This window comes from Acipenser ruthenus, chromosome 29, assembly GCF_902713425.1.
Source record: "Acipenser ruthenus chromosome 29, fAciRut3.2 maternal haplotype, whole genome shotgun sequence".
In the NCBI taxonomy this organism is placed as follows: domain Eukaryota; kingdom Metazoa; phylum Chordata; class Actinopteri; order Acipenseriformes; family Acipenseridae; genus Acipenser; species Acipenser ruthenus.
Genome location: NC_081217.1, coordinates 16,389,659 through 16,416,227, shown reverse-complemented (window position 1 = coordinate 16,416,227; position 26,569 = coordinate 16,389,659). Strand labels below are relative to the sequence as shown.

General features: G+C 44.5%; 1 protein-coding gene across 3 annotated transcripts in view; it reads right to left on the bottom strand.

Moving 5' to 3' along the window:
• The window catches only part of LOC117425621 (copine-8-like), a 158,958-nt gene that overhangs the window by 27,671 nt on the left and 104,718 nt on the right, over window positions 1-26,569 (bottom strand). For 2 of the 3 annotated variants that reach the window (XM_059004003.1, XM_059004004.1), the window contains 6 exons: window positions 25,220-25,295; window positions 22,113-22,166; window positions 20,959-21,020; window positions 3,863-3,909; window positions 2,352-2,533; window positions 1,848-1,975 (listed from right to left, as the gene is read on the bottom strand). In XM_059004003.1, coding sequence (XP_058859986.1) covers window positions 1,848-1,975; window positions 2,352-2,533; window positions 3,863-3,909; window positions 20,959-21,020; window positions 22,113-22,166; window positions 25,220-25,295 — 549 coding nt within the window. Of the gene's footprint in view, window positions 1-1,847; window positions 1,976-2,351; window positions 2,534-3,862; window positions 3,910-5,351; window positions 5,396-20,958; window positions 21,021-22,112; window positions 22,167-25,219; window positions 25,296-26,569 lie in introns of those variants that run through there. The other variant, XM_059004005.1, reaches the window with a different exon arrangement.

Below are 26,569 nucleotides of genomic sequence, written 5' to 3'. Positions count from 1 at the left end.
AGGATCATCTCAATCAATGGAAAATAGAATTGCATTGCCATAGATCCTCCTCTCTCCTGCACCCTGAACTAATTCCACCAGCTCCTCACTGACTGCTACAGGAGCAGTGTCAGTTCTCTCAAAACCTAACCACTGTTTCAAATAAGAAAGATGGTTAGAAAATAAACAAGTAAGCAGTGAGAATCATGCTGTAGGCTTCTACTCTAAAACGCTGTAAAGGCATCTCTGTTTTCTCCACCAGCTTAAACGTCAAATGCTCTGTTGTGAAATTTTCAATGATAGATTGAAGTGTGGCCCCTGTAAGCAAGGTCTCTGAGCAGCTGACTGAGATGCTGATTCCAGCTCTCCATCCCAGGTTAATGGAGTCGTTCAAAATGTATTTGAGATACTTTAGAGAAAGTCTTTTTAGAGCAGCCACCTGATTGGGTATATAATTAAAGTCATTAAAAATGCTGGCAGAGTCAGGGAACTGCTCCAACAGAACTGAACTGCGCCAGCACTAAACAAAAAAAGCAAGCAAGCAACTCAAACCTGGGGACAAACATAATGAGACGTGAGACAGGGTGGATAAGCAGAGGGTGGCAAACGCTGCTGAGCTTGGAAAAGCAGCTCAGAACTCATAACCAATGAGACACAAAACATTACCTACCAAAAGTGTACACCGGTAAATTTGCATGGTCATTTTACTGTTTATCCTGTGCTTTTCCCATGATTATACTGTGCATTTACTATAGTTTACCATATGATTTACAATGCTTTCAGTACAATGTGTACTTATGCATTGTGTGCTTTATTATATTTTGCTGTGCATTTACTGTGAGAAACTATAAGCTAATTATGCATATCAAACTCAGCAGGTTTGCTATTCTATTTATACATCGGAGGACGCAACATGAAATTAAAACTGTTAAAGCCTGTCTTTAATAAATAATACTAATAGCAACATGAGGCAGCCTGTGGATTCCTAGAGAGCTGTTTGAAAAGTTTGTTACTGAACTTAATAGCTTTTACATTCAAAGCTGTCTGTGGGTACATCATACAGTACAGATTAGTGGTCTTGAGATTAATCTTTGGAACAGTTTTGAGAGTTTGAAAATGATACGGTTGAGGTTGAGAACTAGTAACCGAGAACAAAGCATTAGAAGCTAATCTGTCCCTGGTGCGATGTTCTCATAATATACTGTTAGATTAATAGCGCAATTTCCATTTTCATTTCTCATTTCAAGCTATTTCCATTTTTAAATGCATTTCTCCCTTCTACTGATTTCCAAAGGATAATTGTTATTAAACTCCTGAAATGAGTATTTCAAATAGAAGGATAGCTTATAACTGATCGTGCCACTCGGGTGGAGGAGGGGGGTGGGGGGGACGACAGTTAGAAAATTGAACTCATTACGAACGCTTTTAGCCCTTGCATGAAAAATGTATAGGAACAATTAGACTTGTAAAATCTGATCTGGACAAATGATGAAGTGGAAAATAATCTGGGTACAGTCGGAATGGTCTAATATCAGTATTCAGACATCAAGCTATTAGTCTCCAGTAACCAGGCAACAGTCGTACGCTTTACTATCCATTCTGCTGTTTGATCTGCTCTCAGGTTTTCCACACCAGATGCCCCATCATATTTAAGCAATAAGGAGCACTCGGGTACACATTGCTGCAGATTTTAAGGGTGTGAGAAGGATGAGGCTGTGAGTGCTTCATAGTTTACCATGCTTTGTAATTTTTATTAATATGCTTTACCATATCTCTCTGAGCTTTAGCATGCTTTCATTTAAATGTATTACACTTTGATTTTACTATGACAAACTTTAATAAGGGGTGCAGTGCTGTATAGTACATACCTCGCCACATGGTTGACAACTGGTGCAAAGTTGGTTGGCCCATAGAGTTGAACAGTCTTCAGGCTCTGGTGGTAGGCTTCTAATATTCCCTCTATCCCATTGCAGTATGGGTTTTCTGTATTGCCATTCTGAAAAACAAAAGTATCATGAATAATATGGTACCAAGCTAATAGGTTCTTTAAGAACAGTCTAGAATAATTAGGGCCTGTACACAGATAAATATCTGAGCTGTGAATATGTTTCTTTTAGTTCTAATGGGAATTTAAAATAAATTAAATGTTAGCCCTTTGTTAGTGGAAAGTAGTTTACATCATACAACCAGCACATGATTTGGCATTACTGGTTGCCAGTTTCTGCTCTCTCCATTGAGCCCCAGGAAGGAACAACAGAGGAGGATCCTTCAGGTCAGGGGTGTTGAGGTGCATTGGTTGAGCTCAATGATAGCCTGATGCCAGTGCCATTGTCCAACACAAAAGTACAAACACCAATGCTGTTATCATTCACCAGAGGGAATTCGTGTGAGACTCTTCCATCAGGAGGCAGCTTGGCACCGAAGCCCAGCGCGGGGAACATCTTGTCGCTGTCGTAGTCTTGGATGATCTCGCCCACTGCCTTCAGCGCCATGGCATACGCGTTCATCTGGTACGGGTTCATGTAGTGCAGTGAGGTGGACTGGGACGGGTTCCCTGGCAGAGGAAGCAGAGACTGGGAATCAGCACGCCTAACTAACCCTAACCCTCACCCTAATCAGCATGCCTAACGAACCCTAACCCTCACTCTAATCAGCACGCCTAATTAACCCTCACCCTCACCCTAATCAGCACGCCTAACGAACCCTAACCCTCACCCTAATCAGCATGCCTAATTAACCCTCACCCTCACCCTAATCAGCACGCCTAACGAACCCTAACCCTCAACCTAACCCTCACCCTAATCAGCACGCCTAATTGACCCTAACCCTCACCCTAATCAGCACGCCTAATTAACCCTCACCTTCACCCTAATCAGCACGCCTAACGAACCCTAACCCTCACCCTAATCAGCACGCCTAATTAACCCTCACCCTAACTCCTAACCCCTAATCCTCACCCTCACCCTCACTCTAAATCTAACTCTAGCCCTAAACCTAAACCTAAACCCTAATTCTAAACCCTAACCCCTAACTCTAACTCCTACCCCTACCCTTATGGAAATGCAATATATGTATAATGTATAATATATATTGCAATGTATAATTAAATATATATAATTAATATAGGGATGGGAGACAAAGCTGGGAGACCAATTGCATGTGCTCGGTGGATCACAGAGTTAAAGCGATTAAATAAAACAGGGCTCTTTCAGAAACTCATGAAGTGACAGAATTGCTGTATCAATGTTATCAACGCTGCTACAGTTGATGACTGATGTATCTCTCCCAATTCAAATGTACTGTGCCATTCTGCAGGAAGAACATTGTTTGCATCTCATTGGGTGCCCCCAACACAAAACGGCAATGTAATTAGGCTGCAATTAAATAGTAACTACACTGCAACTGCTTAACCGTGTGTAAAATCTGTAACTGGCTGGAAAGCTTTTTCATGTTGTAATGTCACTTACGTATAAGCTAAGCAGCCTGGCTACTAATTGGACTGTACAGATAATTCACACGGGCTTCCTTAAAAAAAGTGCTTCTAGGAACAACGTTACATAATCACTCACAAGTGATATTCCCGTCCAGTTGCCCATTACGTCCATAATAGTGCCATTAATAAATCTTCTGTGACGTTTTCCTTGTACAGTATTTAGTGCAAAGTGGAGCCAATTATGGGCATCAATAGACTCTTACAAGACATGGAGCAGGTTATCGGAGTACAGGCTGGAATGAAGAACAGTCAGGATGTGAATCTCTGGCTAATGGAGAAGTTGTCAACTGTTTGATTAAAGTCGTGCATCAGCTGCTGGTGCAATTGTGAGATGAAAGGAATTCCTCGCTGCTCTGCGTAGAGTTTACAGAGGAGTCTCAAAGCACTTACCATTGGACGCGGTGAAATCGATGGCCACTGTAAAATTGATCTGGGTCCTGGAAGAATAATAAAAAAAGGAAAATAAATAATAAAAAAAAAAAACTACGAGTTGTGTGTTACTGAAGACCAAAGCCCTGGGCAGAATGACAGCAGTTTAATTTCAATTTGATGGCTGCCTCTGCAGCTGCAGTGCCTAATTAGGATAAATAACAGAACCTATTAGATTGCATTCACATTATCAGCTAGCCGAGCCTCATCCCCGCCCACGCGCTCCTGCAATATCACATTTATCCCACGTGTACAATGCCATAATCAAATTGACACCATCTGTTCCTGGGCATTCCCCTGCACAGAAACCCAGTGCTGGAACTGGCCCACATACACATACACAGACACAGACACACATACATGGACACACACACACACAGACACCCCCACACACACAGACATGGACACACACACACGGACACACACACAAAGATATGTTCGAGTATTGACTCTCATTATGTTATTAAAATAGGGGTTCAAGGAAATAAAAACCTCTTTTAGGAAGCATTAACAAAAGTGTGGCGCACCACTGTTGTACTTTGATGGAGTATACAAGTCTTGAGTCTTGAGCAAGGTGATGTACACACCACACAGTTATTCTTGGGCCATTTCCCCTTTGGGTGTAATAGGTTTGATTCAATAGTTAACTACTATAGGACCAGGGAGGTAATATAGGTGAAGGTCAGAATGGCACAAATTGTTCAGCATTGTGAAGTAGGCATGGGTGAGTCAGAAAAGCTAAAGTGACTTTCACTGACAAAAGCCATTGAGCCATCATTTTAGAAGCTCTAATAATACACCATTCTGAAAGCAATCAGCCAACACAACTGGCATGCCTAGACCATGCTTATTTCTTAATGAAAAATAGATGATTCCATGAAAAGTACATTATTTTTCTCCATCAAAGTTATTAAACCTGGAATGCATTAGAAAGACAGAGGGTTTGTTAATGGAAATGCACACAGTTTTGTTTGCCTGTGCTTGTACTCGTTGCTTTGCAATACTTTATAATAGGATACTGTGGCAAAGTGGTAATGACGTGCAGGTGAGTGCAGTGCAGAATAATCACACAGACAAACCTTGGTACAGGTGCAAGGGTGTTTATTTAAATTAATAAATGTCCAGAGCCTCAAGGCAAAACCTGTAAATAATAATAGTGCTGGAAGTGATACAGCGGCGTATATCACTTCTCGTTATAATCCTACGGGTTTGACCCGCAACCCCAAAGTCCCGTTCCGACACCCACACTAAACACAAACACAAAGACAGTGCGTGATTCAAGTGCTAAAAGGTGCAAAACAAAAGACAGTTCCAGTAGTGAAAAGGTGAGTGGTGAAGTCCGGGTTTGTCGCTGGCCTGCGGCTGCAGCTCCGGATCGTGCTCAGTAATCTTTAGTGAGACAACAACACACAAGACACACAGTGTTAAGACACAGACACAAAACACTCACGGTCGATTTCACAAACGGGCTCCTTCTTGGTCATATAATTTAACCATATGCAAAGGAACAGATCACTCAAGCCATGCCCCCTATTTATACCCTCGCCCATGACCCCGAGGTTAACGAGCGCATCCGCTCCTCCAGTCCTCGGATGCCACGCCGCTTACCGTCTGGGTCACTGAGCTCGGGTGCCATGGCTCCGCCCCCTTCCGAACTGACCGACTTCCATCTACCCTACGGAATAAATTGTCGTGCCATTTCATTAAGGGTACTCGGTTCCTTGTATACCGTGCTCTCACAGGTCGAGAGGGAGATCTAACACTAAGACTCATTCGATCTTTGTCACATATCCCACCGCTCAGAGTGGAGCCGAAGGAACACTTGGCTAAACCTACCTTTCCCATTACTCCCCCCTCCCGGGAAAAATAATCCGCATTTTGGTGGTCTTCCCCTGCACGATGTACCATATGGTACATGAAGGGCTGCAATGCCAGATACCACCGAGTTATCCGGGCATTGCTGTCCTTCATTGTGCTTAACCACTTGAGTGGGGCGTGGTCAGTGACAAGATCAAATGAGTGTCCCAGCAGGTAGTATCTTAAAGAGTGAGTAGCCCATTTAATGGCCAAACACTCTTTTTCGACGACGGAGTAGTTGCGCTCCCGAGGGAGCATTTTTTTACTTATATACAGAACAGGATGTTCTACTCCGCCTACCATTTGAGACAGGACTGCACCCAAACCGACATCCGAAGCATCGGTGTGGAGGATGAATCTCTTAGTGAAGTCTGGCGTGATGAGAGCAGGGGCCTGGCAAAGTCTCTGCTTAACAGTATTAAACGCCCCCTGACATTCTTTTGACCATTTAATTAAATTTGGTGCGCTCTTTTTGGTGAGGTCAACTAAGGGATTAACCACTGTGGCATACTCGGGGATAAAGCGGCGGTAATAACCGGCTAACCCCAGTAGCGACCGCACTTGAGCCTTGGTTTTGGGGATTGCCGCGTCTACCAAGGCCTGGACCTTGGAGACAACGGGTTTCACCCTGCCATTCCCCATTACAAATCCCAAATATTGTGTTTCTCTTTTGGCAAACGCACATTTTCGCAAGTTAGCTGTCAGCCGGGCTGCCCTTAGAGACTGAAGGACGGCTGTGATCCTAGCCAAATGCTCTCGCCAGGTGGAGCTGTAAATGACCACATCATCAATATATGCTGCCGCATATTCACGATGTGGGTGTAAAACCTGGTCCATCAGTCTCTGGAAGGCAGCAGGCGCACCATGTAACCCAAACGGCATGGTTGTAAAATGAAACAGCCCCTCTGGTGTTGAAAATGCGGTTTTCTCTCTAGAACTACGAGTTAACGGGATCTGCCAATATCCCTTCGTCAGATCCAGAGTGGAGATGAACCTCGCCGTCCCCAGTCTATCTAGGAGTTCGTCGACCCGAGGCATGGGATACGCATCAAACTTGGCAATAGCGTTTACCTTGCGGAAATCAACGCAGAAGCGGTTGGTGCCGTCCTTTTTGGCCACTATCACAATTGGACTGCACCACTCGCTCCTGGAAGGCTCAATCACCCCAAGTTCGAGCATGTCCCATACCTCTTTGCGAACGCCACTCCGTCGACTTTCCGGGATCCGGTAAGGTCTCTCTCGCACTGTGACACCTGGGGGAGAGATAATGTCATATTCAGCGAGGTTAGTTCTACCGGGCGTGTTAGAAAAAACATCGCTAAATTCCTCAATTAACCTACGTAGTTCTCGTTGCTGATCAGGAAGTAACTGTTCCCCCATCGAAATGTTCTTTGTGCTAGAGGGTTCTAGCTCGGGCCCTAAATCATCCTCTATATTGCCTGGGGCTATAAATAACACCTCTCTTGCCTGCCAGGGCTTTAATAAATTTATATGATAAATTTATTTTTTGTTACGGCGATCGGGCTGTTTAATTTCGTAATTCACCTTTCCTATAGCCCGAATCACCTCATATGGCCCTTGCCATTTAGCACATAGTTTGGATTCCGCTGAGGGAAGTAGCAGCATTACCTCCAGGTCGAAAAGTTAGGATTAATGCATTTTGATTGTAATGCTGCTGTTGTCGATGCTGAGCCGATCTGAGATTGTCTTGGGCCAAACGACCGACCAAATCTAGGCGATCTCTCAGTAGGAGCACATGCTGCACTACATTTTTGGATGAGCCTTTGTGCTCCTCCCACCCCTCTCTCAACAGATCGAGAATGCCGCGAGGCTGTCGGCCGTGCAAGAGCTCGAAGGGGGAGAACCCTGTCGAACTCTGCGGCACCTCTCTCACTGCAAAAAGGAGGTAGGGAAGAAGCGATGCCCAATGTTTTTGCTCCTGATTCACAAATCGTCTCAGCATCGCCTTTAGAGTCTGATTAAAACGTTCCACCAAACCGTCCGTCTGTGGATGGTAAACCGACGTTCTGATGGGACGTATTTTTAGTAATTTATATACCTGCTGTAGCGTATTTGACAAGAAATTAGTTCCATGATCAGTCAATATCTCGTTGGGGATCCCTACTCTTGCCATAATCTGCACTAGTTCTTTGGCTATCGCAGCAGCACTAGTGGACCTCAATGGAACTGCCTCTGGGTATCGCGTTGCGTAATCTACCACCACTAATATATGCGTATACCCGGAGTCAGAAGGTAGCAAAGGGCCGACTATGTCCACTGCGATGCGTTCAAAGGGGGTGGAAATAATCGGCAGTGGGACCAAAGGGGCGGGGCGCACTCGACCCGGCGCTACTCTCTGGCAGTCTGGGCATGTGACTACATATTTCGACACTTCCTTATAAAGACCTGGCCAAAAGAATCGAGCCAATATCCGTTCCCTTGTCTTGTCAACTCCGAGGTGCCCCGCAAAAGGGATATCATGCGCCAGCCTCATGACCTCCAGCCGACAAGACGGGGGGACCAATAATTGTGTTACAGGATGTCCTGTGCCCGCGGCCAGGTTTACCCTATATAGTAATTGCCCCTTGATAATGAAGTGTGGAAATACTAGTGCCCCAGCGCCTTCAACATCCTTACCTTCAATGGACCGGACCTGTCCCCGAATGTGCACCAGTGATGGGTCATTGTCCTGCTCCCACACTAGGTTCACATTCGAGTGCCACATGTCCGGTATATTGAGCGGGGCGGGAGTAACATCTGCCCTTGATGGCCCAGTAACCTCGCCCTCTCGGTCACACTGCGTTCCGACCCCCTTCGACTGACGTTTTTCACCGTTATAACAGGCTCCCACCAGCCCCCAGCCTTGTCTCATTAACGCTCCATCCCATTTCCGCAGCCTTCTCTCTTTGTTTGTTTTTTTCGGCCGGAACAGGGAAGAGAACATTTCCGCTTGAAAGGGAAAAACATTACCAATCATTTCCCCTTCTACTTTTTCTGCCACATTTGCGTGTATGGCCGGGACTGCCCTTAATTTCAATAAATCTTTATAGTTGGGCCAGTCCCGACCCAGAATAATGGGATGTGGTAACCTTTCCGCTACCCCAACTACCAGGGAACGTTTCATCGGACCGACCGATAAATATGCTTTTACTGTGGGGTATGTTGCCGTGTCTCCATGGATACAGGAGATCACCACCTGACCTTGTGGCTGCCACACCATACCGCCTAAGAGAGATGCTCTAATTAAGGTCTGACCACACCCTGTGTCCACTAATGCATGGGTTTTCACATTTCCAAAAATCACTTTAACAATACAAGGCCCCTCCCGACCATTTTTCCCTCGCTCACCCGCTTCAGATGCCAGATTACAGACGGCCACGTCACACTCCATCGCAGATGGGCATGACCTAGCCTGATGTCCTGGCTGGCGGCACCTAAAACAGGTAGGGGGAAAGGAGGGCACAGTGTTAAATGGTCTGTCCCGCTGCTGGTATGGCAACGGGGCAGGGGCAGCACCTCTACCCCCGCTGGGGGCCAACCTTGGTCTCCATGAAGAGGAGGCAAGGTCGCCCATTGGGGTCGGTGCTCTCGGAGGTCGTTGAACCGGTCCTGGTGGTGGGGTTGGTGGAGCAGAGAGAGGAGGTGGGGCTCGGCCGCTCCGTTGAGATAGCGGGGTGAGTAGCCCGGTCTGGGCGGATACCAGGGAGTCCTCGAAGTCCTCAGCGAGCTTGACTGCCTGTTCCAGGGTGTCGGGGTTGTGGCGCCGTATCCATCCTTGGGTCTCGGCGCCGACCACATGACAAAACTGCTCAATGACAATGGCCTCCCCCATCTGGGCAGTTGTTTTTAGCGCCGGGGTGAGCCAGTGTATCATGTGGTCACAGAGCTTCTGCGCGACCACCCTGGGGCGTGCGTTCGGGGACCTCCTGTACTCCCTGAACCTCACTCGGTGCGTTTCCTCCGTAATGTTAAGACGGCGGAGAATAGCCAGCTTTACCAGGTCATATTGAGCGGCGTCGTCATCCCCCATCGCCTGGTAGGCTGCCTGCGCTTCCCCAATCAGGCAGGGTCCCAGCTGGCTTGCCCAGAACTGTCGGGGCCATGACGCGGTGGTAGCCAGCCGCTCAAATGCCACCAGGTATGCTTCTGGATCATCATCCGCCGTCATTTTATGCGTCCTGGCTTTGGGCGCTATGAAGCCGCGCTCCGCTGATGCTGTGGGAGGTATTGCCAGCCCGACCCTCTCGATCAGTGCAGTGTACCTCTCCTCTCTCCGTCTTTCCTCCCCCTCCCGTCTGCTGTCCAGCTGCTCCAGCAGCGCCGACAGTGTTGCGTAGTCCATCCTTACTTCTGACAACCACGTGTGGCAAAGTGGTAATGACGTGCAGGTGAGTGCAGTGCAGAATAATTACACAGACAAACGTTGGTACAGGTGCAAGGGTGTTTATTTAAATTAATAAATGTCCAGAGCCTCAAGGCAAAACCTGTAAATAATAATAGTGCTGGAAGTGATACAGCGGCGTATATCACTTCTCGTTATAATCCTACGGGTTTGACCCGCAACCCCAAAGTCCCGTTCCGACACCCACACTAAACACAAACACAAAGACAGTGCGTGATTCAAGTGCTAAAAGGTGCAAAACAAAAGACAGTTCCAGTAGTGAAAAGGTGAGTGGTGAAGTCCGGGTTTGTCGCTGGCCTGCGGCTGCAGCTCCGGATCGTGCTCAGTAATCTTTAGTGAGACAACAACACACAAGACACACAGTGTTAAGACACAGACACAAAACACTCACGGTCGATTTCACAAACGGGCTCCTTCTTGGTCATATAATTTAACCATATGCAAAGGAACAGATCACTCAAGCCATGCCCCCTATTTATACCCTCGCCCATGACCCCGAGGTTAACGAGCGCATCCGCTCCTCCAGTCCTCGGATGCCACGCCGCTTACCGTCTGGGTCACTGAGCTCGGGTGCCATGGCTCCGCCCCCTTCCGAACTGACCGACTTCCATCTACCCTACGGAATAAATTGTCGTGCCATTTCATTAAGGGTACTCTGTTCCTCGTATACCGTGCTCTCACAGGTCGAGAGGGAGATCTAACACTAAGACTCATTCGATCTTTGTCACAGATACATATTAAATATAAGAGTTGGGGTGCTGATTGTGCATCAGAACTAATAAAATCACTTTCTCAAAAGGTCAGCAAACACAACCGAAACTCATGATACAAAATAATTAGATTTACATGTAATTACTTGCAAGCAAACATTCATGCAATCAAACATCCAAATAATTACATAAAGCAGTGAATTAATTTGCCTCTAAGCGTTGGATTATTATATATTTTTTTCATTACAGATATGAGAAATCAACAACAAAAGCCTTTTAAATGTTTCCCTTCATATTTTATACATGACCATTAAAAATCAGCAGGCTGGATTGAAAAAACAAGAGCTGAAATAGTAACCCTTCTTAAGTACTGGTGTTCATGGCAGGTGGTGTGAGCTGAGAACAGGGGTCCGGGGTAGCTCTGCAGGGTAGCTCTGCTGGGTAGCTCTGCAGGGTAGATCTGCTGGTTAGCTCTGCTAGGTAGCTCTGCAGGGTAGATCTGCTGGGTAGCTCTGCAGGGTAGATCTGCTGGGTAGCTCTGCTGGGTAGCTGTGCAGGGTAGCTGTGCAGGGTATCTCTGCTGGGTAGCTGTGCTGGGTAGCTCTGCAGGGTTGCTGTGCAGGGTAGCTGTGGAGGGTAGCTCTGCAGGGTAGCTCTGCAGGGTAGCTCTGCTGGGTAGCTGTGCAGGGTAGCTGTGCAGGGTATCTCTGCTGGGTAGCTCTGCAGGGTAGCTCTGCTGGTTAGCTCTGCAGGGTAGCTCTGCTGGTTAGCTCTGCAGGGTATCTCTGCTAGGTAGCTCTGCAGGGTAGATCTGCTGGGTAGCTCTGCTGGGTAGCTGTGCAGGGTAGATCTGCTGGGTAGCTCTGCTAGGTAGCTCTGCAGGGTAGCTCTGCTGGGTAGCTCTGCTGGGTAGCTCTGCAGGGTAGCTCTGCTGGGTAGATCTGCTGGGTAGCTCTGCTGGGTAGCTGTGCAGGGTAGCTGTGCAGGGTATCTCTGCTGGGTAGCTGTGCTGGGTAGCTCTGCAGGGTTGCTGTGCAGGGTAGCTGTGGAGGGTAGCTCTGCAGGGTAGCTCTGCAGGGTAGCTCTGCTGGGTAGCTGTGCAGGGTAGCTGTGCAGGGTATCTCTGCTGGGTAGCTCTGCAGGGTAGCTCTGCTGGTTAGCTCTGCAGGGTAGCTCTGCTGGTTAGCTCTGCAGGGTAGCTCTGCTAGGTAGCTCTGCAGGGTAGATCTGCTGGGTAGCTCTGCTGGGTAGCTGTGCAGGGTAGATCTGCTGGGTAGCTCTGCTAGGTAGCTCTGCAGGGTAGATCTGCTGGGTAGCTCTGCTGGGTAGCTCTGCAGGGTAGCTCTGCTGGGTAGATCTGCTGGGTAGCTCTGCTGGGTAGCTGTGCAGGGTAGCTGTGCAGGGTATCTCTGCTGGGTAGCTGTGCTGGGTAGCTCTGCAGGGTTGCTGTGCAGGGTAGCTGTGGAGGGTAGCTCTGCAGGGTAGCTCTGCAGGGTAGCTCTGCTGGGTAGCTGTGCAGGGTAGCTCTGCAGGGTAGCTCTGCTGGGTAGCTGTGATGGGTAGCTCTACAGGGTAGCTGCAGGTTAGCTGTGCAGGGTAGCTGTACAGGGTAGCTCTGCAGGGTAGCTCTGTAGGGTAGCTCTGCTGGGTAGCTGTGCAGGGTAGCTCTGCAGGGTAGCTGTGCAGGGTAGTTTTGCAGGGTAGATCTGCTGGGTAGCTCTGCAGTATAGTTCTGCTGGGTAGCTGTGCAGTGTAGCTCTGCAGGGTAGCTCAGCTGGGTAGCTGTGCAGGGTAGCTCTGCAGGGTAGCTCTGCTGGTGCCTGATGTGATTCAAGGACTGAGGTGGCCCTTATAAAGGAATGTCCATGGTGAATTTTTAGCTTACTTATGCAACTGGCACAATGTTTTTTAATCATGCTTGTTTCAGATTCTGTGATTTACTGTGCTTACTTGTGCTCTACCATGCTTTCGTTGTGCTTTACCATACTTTACTATGATTTTACCATAGTAAACAGCAGTAAAAGAGCTTTTGTAAAATTGTTCAGACTGTTGGCCCAGGATCTTGCCTTCTGGTCCAGTGAGGCTGCCTTTAGTCCCTCTAAAAAGCCAGGACATTTGGTATTTATCCTGACAAGAGTTATTTATTTTCCCTGGGTTTAAAAGCCCTGTTGTTCTTTAAAAGCTTGCCATGGAATCGTTAGACTCCCCAATCTGCGTCATGTGAAGAGCAGCTCTTTCTGCTGCACACAGCCTCCAGTACTAGATTGACAGCAAGTTTGGGCAATGGTTAAGATATGGCAAGGAAGGAAAGCACCATGAGCCCAGCCAACCAGACACTGAAAATACCAGCTTCACTTAGTCTCTGAGATCTGGAGAGACCAGGCTCCAAAGCAGACCACTGAGATCCAGCCCCAAGGCACGGCAGGGTGGTGGAGGAAGACTAATTGAGAGAGCAAAGCACTGCAATGAAGTGCTTCAAACCAAGCATGAGACAAGCAAGGAATTGCTGCAATACATCGTGAGCATTGCAGGCAATATTAATGAAACAGGGATGCATGGGGTTTGGTGCCCTTGGGCTTTGTCACTTGACATTAAATCAGCTGACACTGCCTCTAGCAAACAGCAGAGATAACATTACAAGTCTTCTATTGCATGCGTCACAGGAAGCCATGGAGTAGGTCCTCACATTCAATCAGCTTCAAAGGTTTCCAAATCTTTCGTCTTTATTTCACCATTAAAGTAATTTAGTAAAACCTGCTGCTGCTATTTCCTACCAGGAAGAAACAGCTTGATTTAATCTGCATGTTACTTGAAAATGCATGAAAGCAGAATATCTTCTGCACATCATAAATAATAAACGTTGGTTAGCAGAAAAGGACTGTTTTGCAGATTATGTCAATGATACCTCACATTAATGCAATTAGGATGGGTTTCTTTGCAGACGCTATTAATCTGGACCCGGTGCAGGCTCTCAGGAATCAATTACAAATCAGCATTCATTTATAATGAAAGGTGAGCAATCGTGCATTAACCCTTTAAGGACCCGGATCGTGTTAACTCGTGTTCTCTCTCTAACTGAAACATGGCTTGGACCGAATGGCAATGTTTCCCTGATTGAGGCTTCAGTAACTTTTTTCCAGAAAGCTCACTCTGCTGGGTGGACTTGTTATTGTTTTCCGTGGTGATCTTAGAATCAAACAGGAAATTGTTGAAGGTTATTCATCATTACAAGTTTTAACCTTGACATTAAACAGTCCATTACCTGTTCATATTGAAATTATTTATCGACCACCAAAGCCAAACTGTAATTTCTAACTGAATTTGGGGATCTGCTATCTATATTGACAGTCAAATATGATCCTAGATTTATTTTTGCTATCCTAGATACATTAATGAATCCTTCCCCTAACAGTCCTACCTTTGACATTGGCTCCTCTCACAGCTGCAATGACTCCTTACATTTCTTTAAAAACAAAATACTAGACATCAGAAATGAGATTCCACAGACCCCTTCTATTAAGGACTTCAGCCCAATTTTAGTAACTACACCTATTAAGGCAACATTGGGGACATTTTCTTTGATTACCTTACAGGAACTGACAGAGCTAGTTCAACATATGAGAGCTCTCTTGATCCTATTCCTACAAAACTATTAAAATATGTTCTTGGTGTTATTAATACCCACATTTTAAAAATTATAAATGGTTCACTTTCCTCCGGTATAGTTCCCTCAGCACTTAAGGTAGCTGTGGTAAAGCCTATGGTTAAGAAACACAATTTGGACCCTAAAGTCCTCAATAACTATAGGCCAATCTCCAACCTACCATTCTTAGATAAGGTTCTAGAGAGAGTTCTTGCAATTCAATTACAAACATTTTGAATGGTATATTCGAGAAGTTTCAGGCTGGTTTTTGTGCTACACATGGTATCGAGATGGCCCTTGTCAGAGTTGATCTGTGAATGATCTACTGATAAGCTCTGACTCTGGCTTTCCATCAGTATTAATTCTTCTTGATCTGAGTGCTGTCTTTGATACTGCAGACCATTCCATCCTACTGAATCATCTTGAAAGCACAGTGGGACTGTCTGGCCTTGTCCTATCCTGGTTCAAATCTAATCTTTTTGATAGATATCAGTTCATCTCTATTGGGGAGGTAAAATCGGCATTATCAGAAGCTGTCTGTGGTGTTCCACAGGGCTCCATTGCTGTTTTCATTATATATGCTATCATTAGGTGACATTATCCGCAGACACTGCAAAACATCCGCAGTGGATTTTAATGTAACTTTAAAATTGCTGCTTTTGCATTATTATTTGGGTCTATTGTTATTTAAATGGTCTGACTGTGGCAGTTGTATGTGTGACATGCTATACAAAAGTATTGTGGTTTGTTCTTTTTTTTCTGCTATGTACTGTACGGTGCTTTGTGATACTTTTGTATAAAAAGCGCTATATAAATGTAATAAATAATAATAATAATAAAAATAAAAATATTATTATTATAAAGATCTTGCTGAAGTGGGCTTCTAGGACCGCAATTGTGTAAACACGATAAAAAAAAGCACTTACAGGGCCACCGTACTTTGCAGTACAGGCTTGAAACACATATCAATGGATAGGGGCGGGACGGACGTTCACTTCCGGATAGCTTTCTTTTTCATGTGATGTCACTGAGGGGCATTTAGTGTCAAAAGGGTGGAGACAGTTTACAGCAACCCGGCAGAAACAAAAGCAGAAAAAAACATCACAGGAACTTGTTTATACAGGGCAGCAGTGTGGAGTAGTGGTTAGGGCTCTGGACTCTTGACCGGAGGGTCGTGGGTTCAATCCCTGGTAGGGGACAGTGCTGCTGTACCCTTGAGCAAGGTACTTTACCTAGATTGCTCCTGTAAAAACCCAACTGTATAAATGGGTAATTGTATGTAAAAAATAATGTGATATCTTGTAACAATTGTAAGTTGCCCTGGATAAGGGTGTCTGCTAAGAAATAAATTATATATATATATATATATATATATATATATATATATATATATATACATATATATATAATAACATTTATAAATACCAAGAAACAAGTGGATATAAGCAGATACTATTTCACGAACTAAATGTATCAGGTATGTTTTTTTTCTTTCCTTATTACTGATAATAATGGAATGAATAACTATTATTTTATTAGAATAATAAAATAATAGAGTAGTGTCCATTATTGCTTATAAATATCCCGAGAAAAAATGCGTATTAATGTAATTGGAATCACTCAGATGAAACAATGTCTTGTAATTTGCCCAAACATCAATATTTTTGAAAAGTTCATGAAGTACTTTGTAATGTTCCCTAGTGTTCTGAAAAAAAAGGACACCATTTCCAAGATGCTACTGTAAAAAATAGATTTCTAGTGGATTTTTATAGGAAGAGAGTCAACTACAGCCAAAAAAACACCTGGTCCTGGGGGAGCATCCTGCTGAACAATGCTCGGTCCTGAAAGGGTTAACCTTTTCAATTAACGCAGATGTGACTCACTGTCCAGGGGCGGGCTGCACCAAGCGGACGTAAGTCCAAGTCTTAAAAGTCAGCCTTAAACCTTAAGCAGACGTTATTACGTCTGACTTAAATATTTTAATTACGCCTGTTGCACCAACCGACAATTTAGTCTGGCTTAACTACATCCAATGTTAATATTTTAAGTCTGGCATAAGGAATGTGCATTCATGTGAAGAAGATATGCATATTAAATGTAAAAAACATAATTAGTAAAATGTATACCTAAACGTATTCTGTTGTTTGAAATGTTTTTGCCTTGTGTTCAACCAATATTGACAACTCCTTGCTTGAGTTCCCCTGTAAATAAGAGGCTGCACTCAGCTTCTAACCTGTTGCTAGGCAGTCGTTAAACAACTTCCTGTAGTTTAGCGCCGCGAAATTTAAATTTGTAGCATGAAAAAATAATGGATGTACAAAGTGCAGAAAGAAGGAAGCCAAACTTTGGTGACAATGAAAGCAAATTAAACTTTATGATCAATATAAAAATATGCTGAATGCTTAGCAGAACAACTCAGTAAACCAATACAAAAAAGCAAGATGTTTGGAAAGAAATTGCAAAGTGCATTAATATATGAGCTGTAATGTAAGCAGGAGTGTTGAGGAAGTGCGGAAGAAATGGAGATTTGTTGGCAAGGGATAAAAAGAATTGTCGCAGCCAGAAACATCCTACAACTGCTGGAGGTCCACCACCAGAAATTCCACTTTACATTGATATTATAATTCATATTCTTGGACAGGATTCGCCAGCATTCACGGGTTCAGAAGGTGCTGAAAGTGGCATGCAAAATAACACCGAGATCCATCCTGAAAGTATACCATCTGGACATGCCATTACCAGAGGAGAAATTGATTGCGACACTGAAATTGCATTTGCAGGTGTGGTTATTAATCCTGTGTTTCCTAAACTAGACCTATTTTGACTGCAATGATAGTTCTCGATGATGAAAACGAAAATCTTTCGAACAGTTCTCTGTCATTGAAAATATCCAGGGCATTACTCCTGTCCCTCAACACCCGTTCACGCCTCAGTGCTGCTGGTACTGGTTTTAGAGTCTATAGACAAGAAGTGTCATTCCATTACTTTCCAGTTATGGTGGAAAAATATAGCTCTAAACTGATGTCTCCATGGAGATACACCTAAGACTCGTTTTATTATGCCTGCCCTTTATAAGGTGTAGGATTTAAGCCCAGGTGTAACTCAAACACACACTTACGTCCTGGTGGTGCAGCAGGTGTATATTTTACGTCTGGCTGACTCCTTGTTTTAAGTCAGACGTAGCTTAAAGTCAGGAGTAAATACAGTTGGTGCAACCCGCCCCAGACGTGTCCTGATTTATATTTTCCCCAAAAGAGCTCATTAAAACCCTTGATTAAAAAAAATTAAAAAGCTACTATATGTCATGCATCTTCAAAGGTCTGTTCAAAAGATAATCTTCCCCCGTTTCTCTTCTTAATCATTTCTCTCCCAAATGCAGTTAGAATGAGCACACACCATCACACATGTTCACAAATGCATACAGTTCTGAAAACTGTACCAAGAGGGTTTTAATTATTGAAACAGAATTTAAGTTCTTTGGTGTTTAAAAAAATTAAATAAACAAACTACAGTTTGGCTTTGATGGGAGTGGCAGCTGTTCAGCAGCAGTAGCAGCAAATGTAAGTTTTGAGCTTGAGAGAGATTGACAGACCCCATCTGTGACACTGATGATACAGAGAGAGAGGGTGTACAGGACCAGTGTCAATTTCTTAGGTTTACCAGATGACGATCTAAAAACTCGATTGCGTTTGTGTAGGGCATTTTGTCGACCTCTGTCAGACTCTGTGGGAGGACCTTGAATTGCCTATGAAAAGGGGCAGTGCCGTACCCCTGCATATGAAGGTGTAGTCAGCATAGCCCTTCTATGTCTTTGTGTCATTTCAAAGGGTCACGGGTGGCTTGATAAAGAGGGGGTAATGCTTTATTTTAAGGGCCATTTTTTTTGTTTATTAACTGTTATCAAACATTGTTCATTTTTAGCTTGGGGTTGGGGTTGGGGTTGGGGTTGGGGTTAGGGTTAGGGTTAGGGTTAGGGTGTGAGAGATCACTGTGCTGGGGGCAGGTGGCTTGGGTTTGCAGGCAGTGAGAGATCACTGCACTGGGGGCAGGTGGCTTGGGTTTGCAGGCAGTGAGAGATCACTGCACTGGGGGCAGGTGGCTTGGGTTTGCAGGCAGTGAGAGATCACTGCACTGGGGGCAGGTGGCTTGGGTTTGCAGGCAGTGAGAGATCACTGCACTGGGGGCAGGTGGCTTGGGTTTGCAGGCAGGGAGAGATCACTGTGCTGGGGGCAGGTGGCTTGGGTTTGCAGGCAGTGAGAGATCACTGTGTCTGGGGGCAGGTGGCTTGGGTTTGCAGGCAGGGAGAGATCACTGTGCTGGGGGCAGGTGGCTTGGGTTTGCAGGCAGTGAGAGATCACTGCACTGGGGGCAGGTGGCTTGGGTTTGCAGGCAGTGAGAGATCACTGTGCTGGGGGCAGGTGGCTTGGGTTTGCAGGCAGTGAGAGATCACTGCACTGGGGGCAGGTGGCTTGGGTTTGCAGGCAGTGAGAGATCACTGTGCTGGGGGCAGGTGGCTTGGGTTTGCAGGCAGTGAGAGATCACTGCACTGGGGGCAGGTGGCTTGGGTTTGCAGGCAGTGAGAGATCACTGCACTGGGGGCAGGTGGCTTGGGTTTGCAGGCAGTGAGAGATCACTGTGCTGGGGGCAGGTGGCTTGGGTTTGCAGGCAGTGAGAGATCACTGCACTGGGGGCAGGTGGCTTGGGTTTGCAGGCAGTGAGAGATCACTGTGCTGGGGGCAGGTGGCTTGGGTTTGCAGGCAGTGAGAGATCACTGCACTGGGGGCAGGTGGCTTGGGTTTGCAGGCAGTGAGAGATCACTGTGTCTGGGGGCAGGTGGCTTGGGTTTGCAGGCAGTGAGAGATCACTGTGCTGGGGGCAGGTGTTTTAGGATTGCTTATCCAAGATGTTAATGTTGGGATTCTGTGCTCCCAGCTGCTGATAGGGATCCCAACACAGACCAAACACAGAAAGGAAACATATTAAGACAAGATCTAATAACGGGCAAGTTTGCAAATTCTCTGACAGCAGAACTGAAGACTGTTAGAGAGAAATGTCAGGTTAAATGAACTCCACCATAATTAAATGTAATAACCTTTCATTTTACTGTGCCTCATTGTATATTCAGCAGACTAAATACATAGCGGATTGATAACTGATCCACAGGCACCCCTGCTTCCCTCGCTGATGTCGCCACCAAAATCTTGCCAATAACATGACACACCAGTCCCTTGGCATTTGCACCTGATAGATCATGTGTAATTTCCTGGGTTGTGATCACACACCTCCCCCACTCTGCACACATGCACACACACACTTTCACATTATCCCTGAGGGCAGACAGTCAGTCATTGGGAAACAAGTACCGCCAGAATCAATGCACACACTGGTCTCCATGCAGAGAGCAGTACTCTGCTATACTGCTGAAACCCATTGTTAGTATTCCAATCGGAAGGAACCAAATGAGGCAACCGAAGCACAGATCATGTAAAACATAAAATTAAGCAGATTAATATCGAATCTTAAGTGTTTGTATGTTTCTGTATGAAACCATACCGAGACCCTGATAACATTCATATCTTGGCCCCATGTAATGTTTAAACATAAAAACTAAGTACAATTCCTCCCGGCCCCCTCTTCCCTCCCAGTGCATCTAACAATAGGAAAGACAAAGCAAACATTAGTTGGGTTTTCTTTACCTATATGCTAAATACAATACACGAGGAACACACACACACGCACACACACACACACACCCACGCACACACACCTCACCCTGAATAGCAGTGGAGCTCATCTCACACTCACATTTAGAGAGGTCCTGTGAACAGGACAGCGTTACTGGCAAGGCTGTTAGGACCGGGGAGGGAGTCTCAGACTCAGAAGTTGCAGGTTTAAGTGCTAGTGTGCACTTTTAATACTAAATAATAAAGCAGTAAACAAAATACTGGAACAAAATAAACAGGCACGGTGGCCAGAATAAACAGTTAAACAGAAACAATACAAACACTTTTAAATACACGTGGTTTTGGGCTCCAGCCACATCCCCACGTGTTTTGACAGGGAGGAATTTAACCCCCTCCCTGCCAACCCAATATTCCCCACACACACCCACACCTGTACACCGGCAGAGCTTTCACCCTGCCACAGGTCCACAAAGCCAAAACCCTGCTGCACACTCACATTCCACATTTCACTGCACACTCACATTCCACATTTCACTGCACACTCACATTCCACATTTCACTGCACACTCACATTCCAGATGTCACTGCATACTCACATTCCACATTTTACTGCACACTCACATTCCAGATTTCTTCATCAGATTATTATAAGAGCAGACTGTAGCAGGTCTGAAGAATGAAACTATTAGCCAACAAAAGGCCTCAATCCTGAAGATTCTCATTAAACAGGGGCATGCAAGTCCCACTGTCCACTTACTCACCCCCCTTTGATGTAGTCGAGGAATGTGTACTCTGATTCCACTGTGAAGGACAGCAACGTAACCTGAGAAACAGAGGAGGCGCGTGTCATGACAGAGCATAGAAACAGAAACCATGCACCCTGATCCTAACTGTGCAGAGACAATGGAAGCATGAGAAAGAGAGGAAGAGCGTGTCATCACAGAGCATAGAAACAGAGACCATGCACCCTGATCCTAACTGTGCAGAGACAATGGAAGCATGAGAAACAGAGGAAGAGCGTGTCATCACAGAGCATAGAAACAGAGACCATGAACCCTGATCCTAACTGTGCAGAGACAATGGAAGCATGAGAAACAGAGGAGGAGAGTGTCATCACAGAGCATAGAAACAGAGACCATGCACCCTGATCCTAACTGTGCAGAGACAATGGAAGCATGAGAAACAGAGGAAGAGCGTGTCACCACAGAGCACAGAAACAGAGACCATGCACCCTGATCCTAACTGTGCAGAGACAATGGAAGCATGAGAAACAGAGGAAGAGCGTGTCATCACAGAGCATAGAAACAGAGACCATGCACCCTGATCCTAACTGTGCAGAGACAATGGAAGCATGAGAAACAGAGGAGGAGAGTGTCATCACAGAGCATAGAAACAGAGACCATGCACCCTGATCCTAACTGTGCCGAGACAATGGAAGCATGAGAAACACCTGCTGAAATGCACACCAGCACACACTTCTGTGAAAAATAATCTTCCTAAGAATTACCATCACAATAATGCTTTAATATTGAATGAACTGAGACTTTATAAAAACATCCCCCTTTGTGGTTTAATACATTCATTCTTTATCTTAACAGTCTTAATAGCCCATTCTTATTTGCATACACTAAATTTAGACACAGGAATCCTTATCTTTCTATCACTCATGTTTAGTTTTTTCCAATGCTCTGTCAGGTAATATTTCCCATCATGAGTCATAAAAAGAAATCACTCACAGCTTCAGGTAAACGTGCTTCAAACTAATATGACCTCTGGAACGTTCAGAGCATTTCTAATGGTAGGGTGCTAATTGATCCGAAGCGTGTACTGTTAATTCCATTAATTACTGTTTTTTATACATGAAGCAGAACCCACAAAAAAGGATTGAAAAGCAAAGCATTCAGATAGAACTTACTGTTCCTGAGTTGGTGTATTTCTTTTTCTTAATTTTCTTTTTTTGATTTACCACCTAAAAAAAAAAAAAAGTCAATGTTACTTTACGGGAAGCTCGGTTTCATGGGAATTTAGAAAAGCTTATGACAATCGAAACTCCCAAATAAAGACAACGTGAATAATAATAAAAAAAAACTAATCATCTTTTGTGTGAAGTATTAAGGTTAATTCACCAGCTAATTGGCGCAAATGCTGTTGTAAATATTACATTATCTGGGAATGTTTCATATAATGGATGCTTTTCACAAGATGATAAAGAAATCTTCTTCAGCCACTGTAATGAGCGAAAGAAAACAATTAGATTACTTTTCAATGTTTAGCAAATTAACCTTTTCTTTCAGCCTAAAGGATTCAACAGAGCTGTTACCATGCATACAAATGAGAGACTGTGGCGGAGTGTCCCGCCCCTATTTTATTATTGTTTGCAGCACGGATAACAGCGCCGCGTATTTCTTATTATTTATAATTTAAAACCCTGTGAGGATGCGCGGCTGATCAGCTACTGATTATTTAACTAACTGACAGTCACGCATCCTTACCAAACGTGTGCAGACTGTGGCCGAGGGGTAATAAGATAATTAATAGCTAGTTAACCCCTCGGCCAGAGTATAAGAACCTGCAGCTGTCAGTGCTGCGGGGTGTGGAGTGTACAGAGGAGAGTACGGGGAGCGGAGAGAGAGGGAGCGAGAGAAATAACGACATTTAAAAAAACGACTGCTAAACAGTATCTGTTTATTCGTTTGGCCCTCGTGCCCTTTTGTTTATGTTTTGTTGTTTGGTTAAAATCTTTTGTTTTGTTTATTTGATTTAATACATCGACGCTGAGTGCAGTAGCATTCAACTTCACCCGCCCATCCACTGTTTTGGTTTCAGTTACTTCCTGGTCCGTGACATCACCACACCTCACCACTGCGAGCCATCCTGCCACAGAGACCGAAACACTTAAGATGTGCTAAACACTAATACATGACAGAGGCATGGTATGCTCAGGTAGTCTGAGCAGTCAATTTCCAGTTTATAAATTCAGTTTTGAACTGTTTATTAATTCTGTTCCTTGTGACAGTACAGACATTTCTTCTTCTTCTTCTTCTTCTTCTTCTTCTTCTTCTTCTTCTTCTTCTTCACATTATAACTTGTGAACCAGTAGATGGAATGAAATGCTCTTTTGCATGTGCAGAGAGGGTTTTGTGCTAGCGATGACAGCTAGCGATTTCAGAGGCAATCGCCCCAAGAGAAAGGGCAGGGCAGGTTTTAAAGTTGCACAATCCCTTGTCGATATTAGAGAATCCCGCTGCTTGCACTCTGTGGCACTGCAGCAGCTAACCTGAGAGACAGCACTGGTACAGAGAGACCTGTCTCTCTCGCTGTGACCTGAGAGACAGCATTGGCACACCTGCACAGAGAGACCTGTCTCTCTCGCTGTGACCTGAGAGACAGCACTGGTACACCTGCACAGAGAGACCTGTCTCCCTCGCTGTGATCTGTGAGACAGCATTGGTACACCTGCACGGAGAGACCTGTCTCTCTCGCTGTGACCAGAGAGACAGCATTGGTACACCTGCACGGAGAGACCTGTCTCTCTCGCTGTGACCTCAGAGACAGCATTGGTACACCTGCACGGAGAGACCTGTCTCCCTCGCTGTGATCTGTGAGACAGCATTGGTTTACTGAAAATAGGAAGCTATATTGATGGGTCAAACTTGCTCAAAATAAAAAGCGAAGACAACACAAAATGCACATATATTAGGTCTCATTTGGATGAGATTGTACTTCAGTCGAACCATTCTTACTGTCATGGTGAAAAAGGATATGCGTGAATGAGCTTGCCATTATAATTAGGTCATCAGATTATGCTTGAGAACACACTCACCTGTGTAAGTGCACTCTTGAAAATACTTGAAAAGACGAGGCAAGATACTAATGATGCTCATTTGATTCATCACCCACACCGTTGGCCTAGATATGGGACAAGGAATAGGGGCCCACACATATGCAAAGTGTCCCTGTCAACAACATTGATGTCCAGGGCACTGTGAGCTATCGACAGGCCGTATCACCCACATACAGAGAGGCTTTACCGGATTATTGTGTTTACAGCAAAACTGAGTTTCAAAGAAAAGCAAAGATTTTATTGATTCAAACACAAGACAGGATTTAGTTGATAACGGCTATCTTTTAATAATTTAGTCTAACAGAAAAAAAAACGTGCTCAGAATTTAAAACCCTGCAGAGAAAATAGACTTAAATGCCGCTACCATTTTTAAAGGCTGCATTTGAACTGTAACCAGCTGTAAGCTGCCTGAAGCCTGTATTTTTAATATTAACAATACATGACTGCCTAAATGCTGCCCAGCTGTGCATTCCTTTTCTGTACTGCAGAGATAGATCAGGGCCAATACAGTGTATGGGTACCCTGCCTCAAAACAGATGGCAATGCTATTGCCACTTGCAGATCTGCAACAGTGAAACAACCATGCAAGCTGTCAGTAGGATCTACTCAAATGCAACAGCATTACAGGCACATTGGAGGTTTATTTCCCCCATACAAATTGGGGTTCTCTATATCTTATTTTTTTCTTACATGAACAAATGTGTAAGGTATAGCACAGAATGATTATCATGCCACTGTTACCCCAGTGAGACAAATGCGTTTGTGTAGCATATTTATTGTTAGACGGTGAACCAACAGGGCAAAACCCAGCCAGCTCTGCATTGTGGAAAAGGGATTGAATGAAATAAAAATCACGGCTGATACAGGGGTTGGGCAATTTGAACAGGAGCCAAAATCCAGGTTTGTGACCTGAACGTTTTGGAATTTGGGTTGGGACTCAGCACATTGGTTCTTTTAAAACACTGGGGTGTCAAGTGTAAATAATAAAAGCATATGCGGGTGTCTGAACTCATGTGCAGAAGCGTTTTTCAGGCAGGTTGGTTTGCATTTACAGTGATACACAGAAGATGAGCACATTGTTTTCAGTGCTGATGCAGCGAAACGAAAGGCAATGCAAATCCCAGGCGATGGATCATTAAAGCCTGGTACTCGTTTAGCATGCTCCCCCAGCCACTCACCTCATACACATTGAACTGGCTTTGTCCTCTGGCTAGCTCTCGGTAGCTGGTTGTAAATTCTCCAATAAAGTCATGGCTGTGATTGAGAAAAAAATCTGCATTAGCTAAGCCCTGTGGATTTATAACTGCAATGTGATGCTAACTGGAGCATTTTTACATGCATTATTTTTCAGAAAGTAAAAGTTAACAAATAATTGTGAATTATAAATTCATTCTTTTACAAAGCATAAAATATATTCATTAAACATTCATTCAGGCTAATACGCTACATATGATGTTGTCCCTGGTATGGATTTAGAATATCATTGTAAATACTTTTGGCATTCATCTTACAGGAATTAATTTTGAACAAATGTTGACTTGGCGAGGTGCAGAATTCTCATCCACGCTATTGGCTCCCAAATCAAGAGAGACCCAGCAATGGTTTCTTCACCCTAAATGATTCCTAACCATTTTTAATTAGCGAATATTGACCACATACTAATTACAAAGGATCTCAAGTGCTTGTCTGTTGTTTAGTCTGTTTATTAACCCCATAACCACATTACCTAAATAATTGTGTTGCATCTGAACAGCACAGAGCTGTGGCACAGCAGGGCAATGACTGACAGAATGCAGTTATCTGTGCGCACAAGACACATTTATAATCGTATGTAATCTCAGGCTGTTAATATTCATTCATTAAGGGCAGTTTATCAAAGCGCAAGCTGCACTGCCTTGAGATATTATCCTGCCTGAGGGGAAACCGGTAATGAGTTATTCTAATCAAAAATAAATATTGCTAAACTTTCACCTCATTCATTACATGTATGTATGAGTTACTCAAATCACTTTTTCCTCAGTTAACAAGATAATGTAATCTCAGCACCTCTCATTAACGGCCCTGGCTTCTGTCATTACGGAGGCTCAGGGAGCAGGGTTTTGAGAACCAGCACTACAAGCCCACGATGGGATTGCTAAACACTGAGGCAGTGTAGAGGCAACGCTTTGAATCTGCTTAACTAACTCAATATATCACGTAACAGATTAAAAATGCCATTCAAATGCATTCCACACAATCATTAATGAAAATGTATGGAAACATAATTTCTAATCTGTCACTTTCATCAATAACATTAAACACTCATAGTCATAAAAGGGCTAGTGCCTTCATCGGTGTAACTTTAAACAGTCAATCATGAGTATTGTTTTCCTAGGCAGACAGAACCAATGACCAATAAGTGGCACGACCACATCTGTGTTGGTTAAGATTAGGATGTGCCCTCACCTCCCTTTCTGAGGCAGGACGCATCTTCAATTTCTCTAATATGGATGCTCGCTGCCTACAAGGATTTTACTCATTTCAAGAAA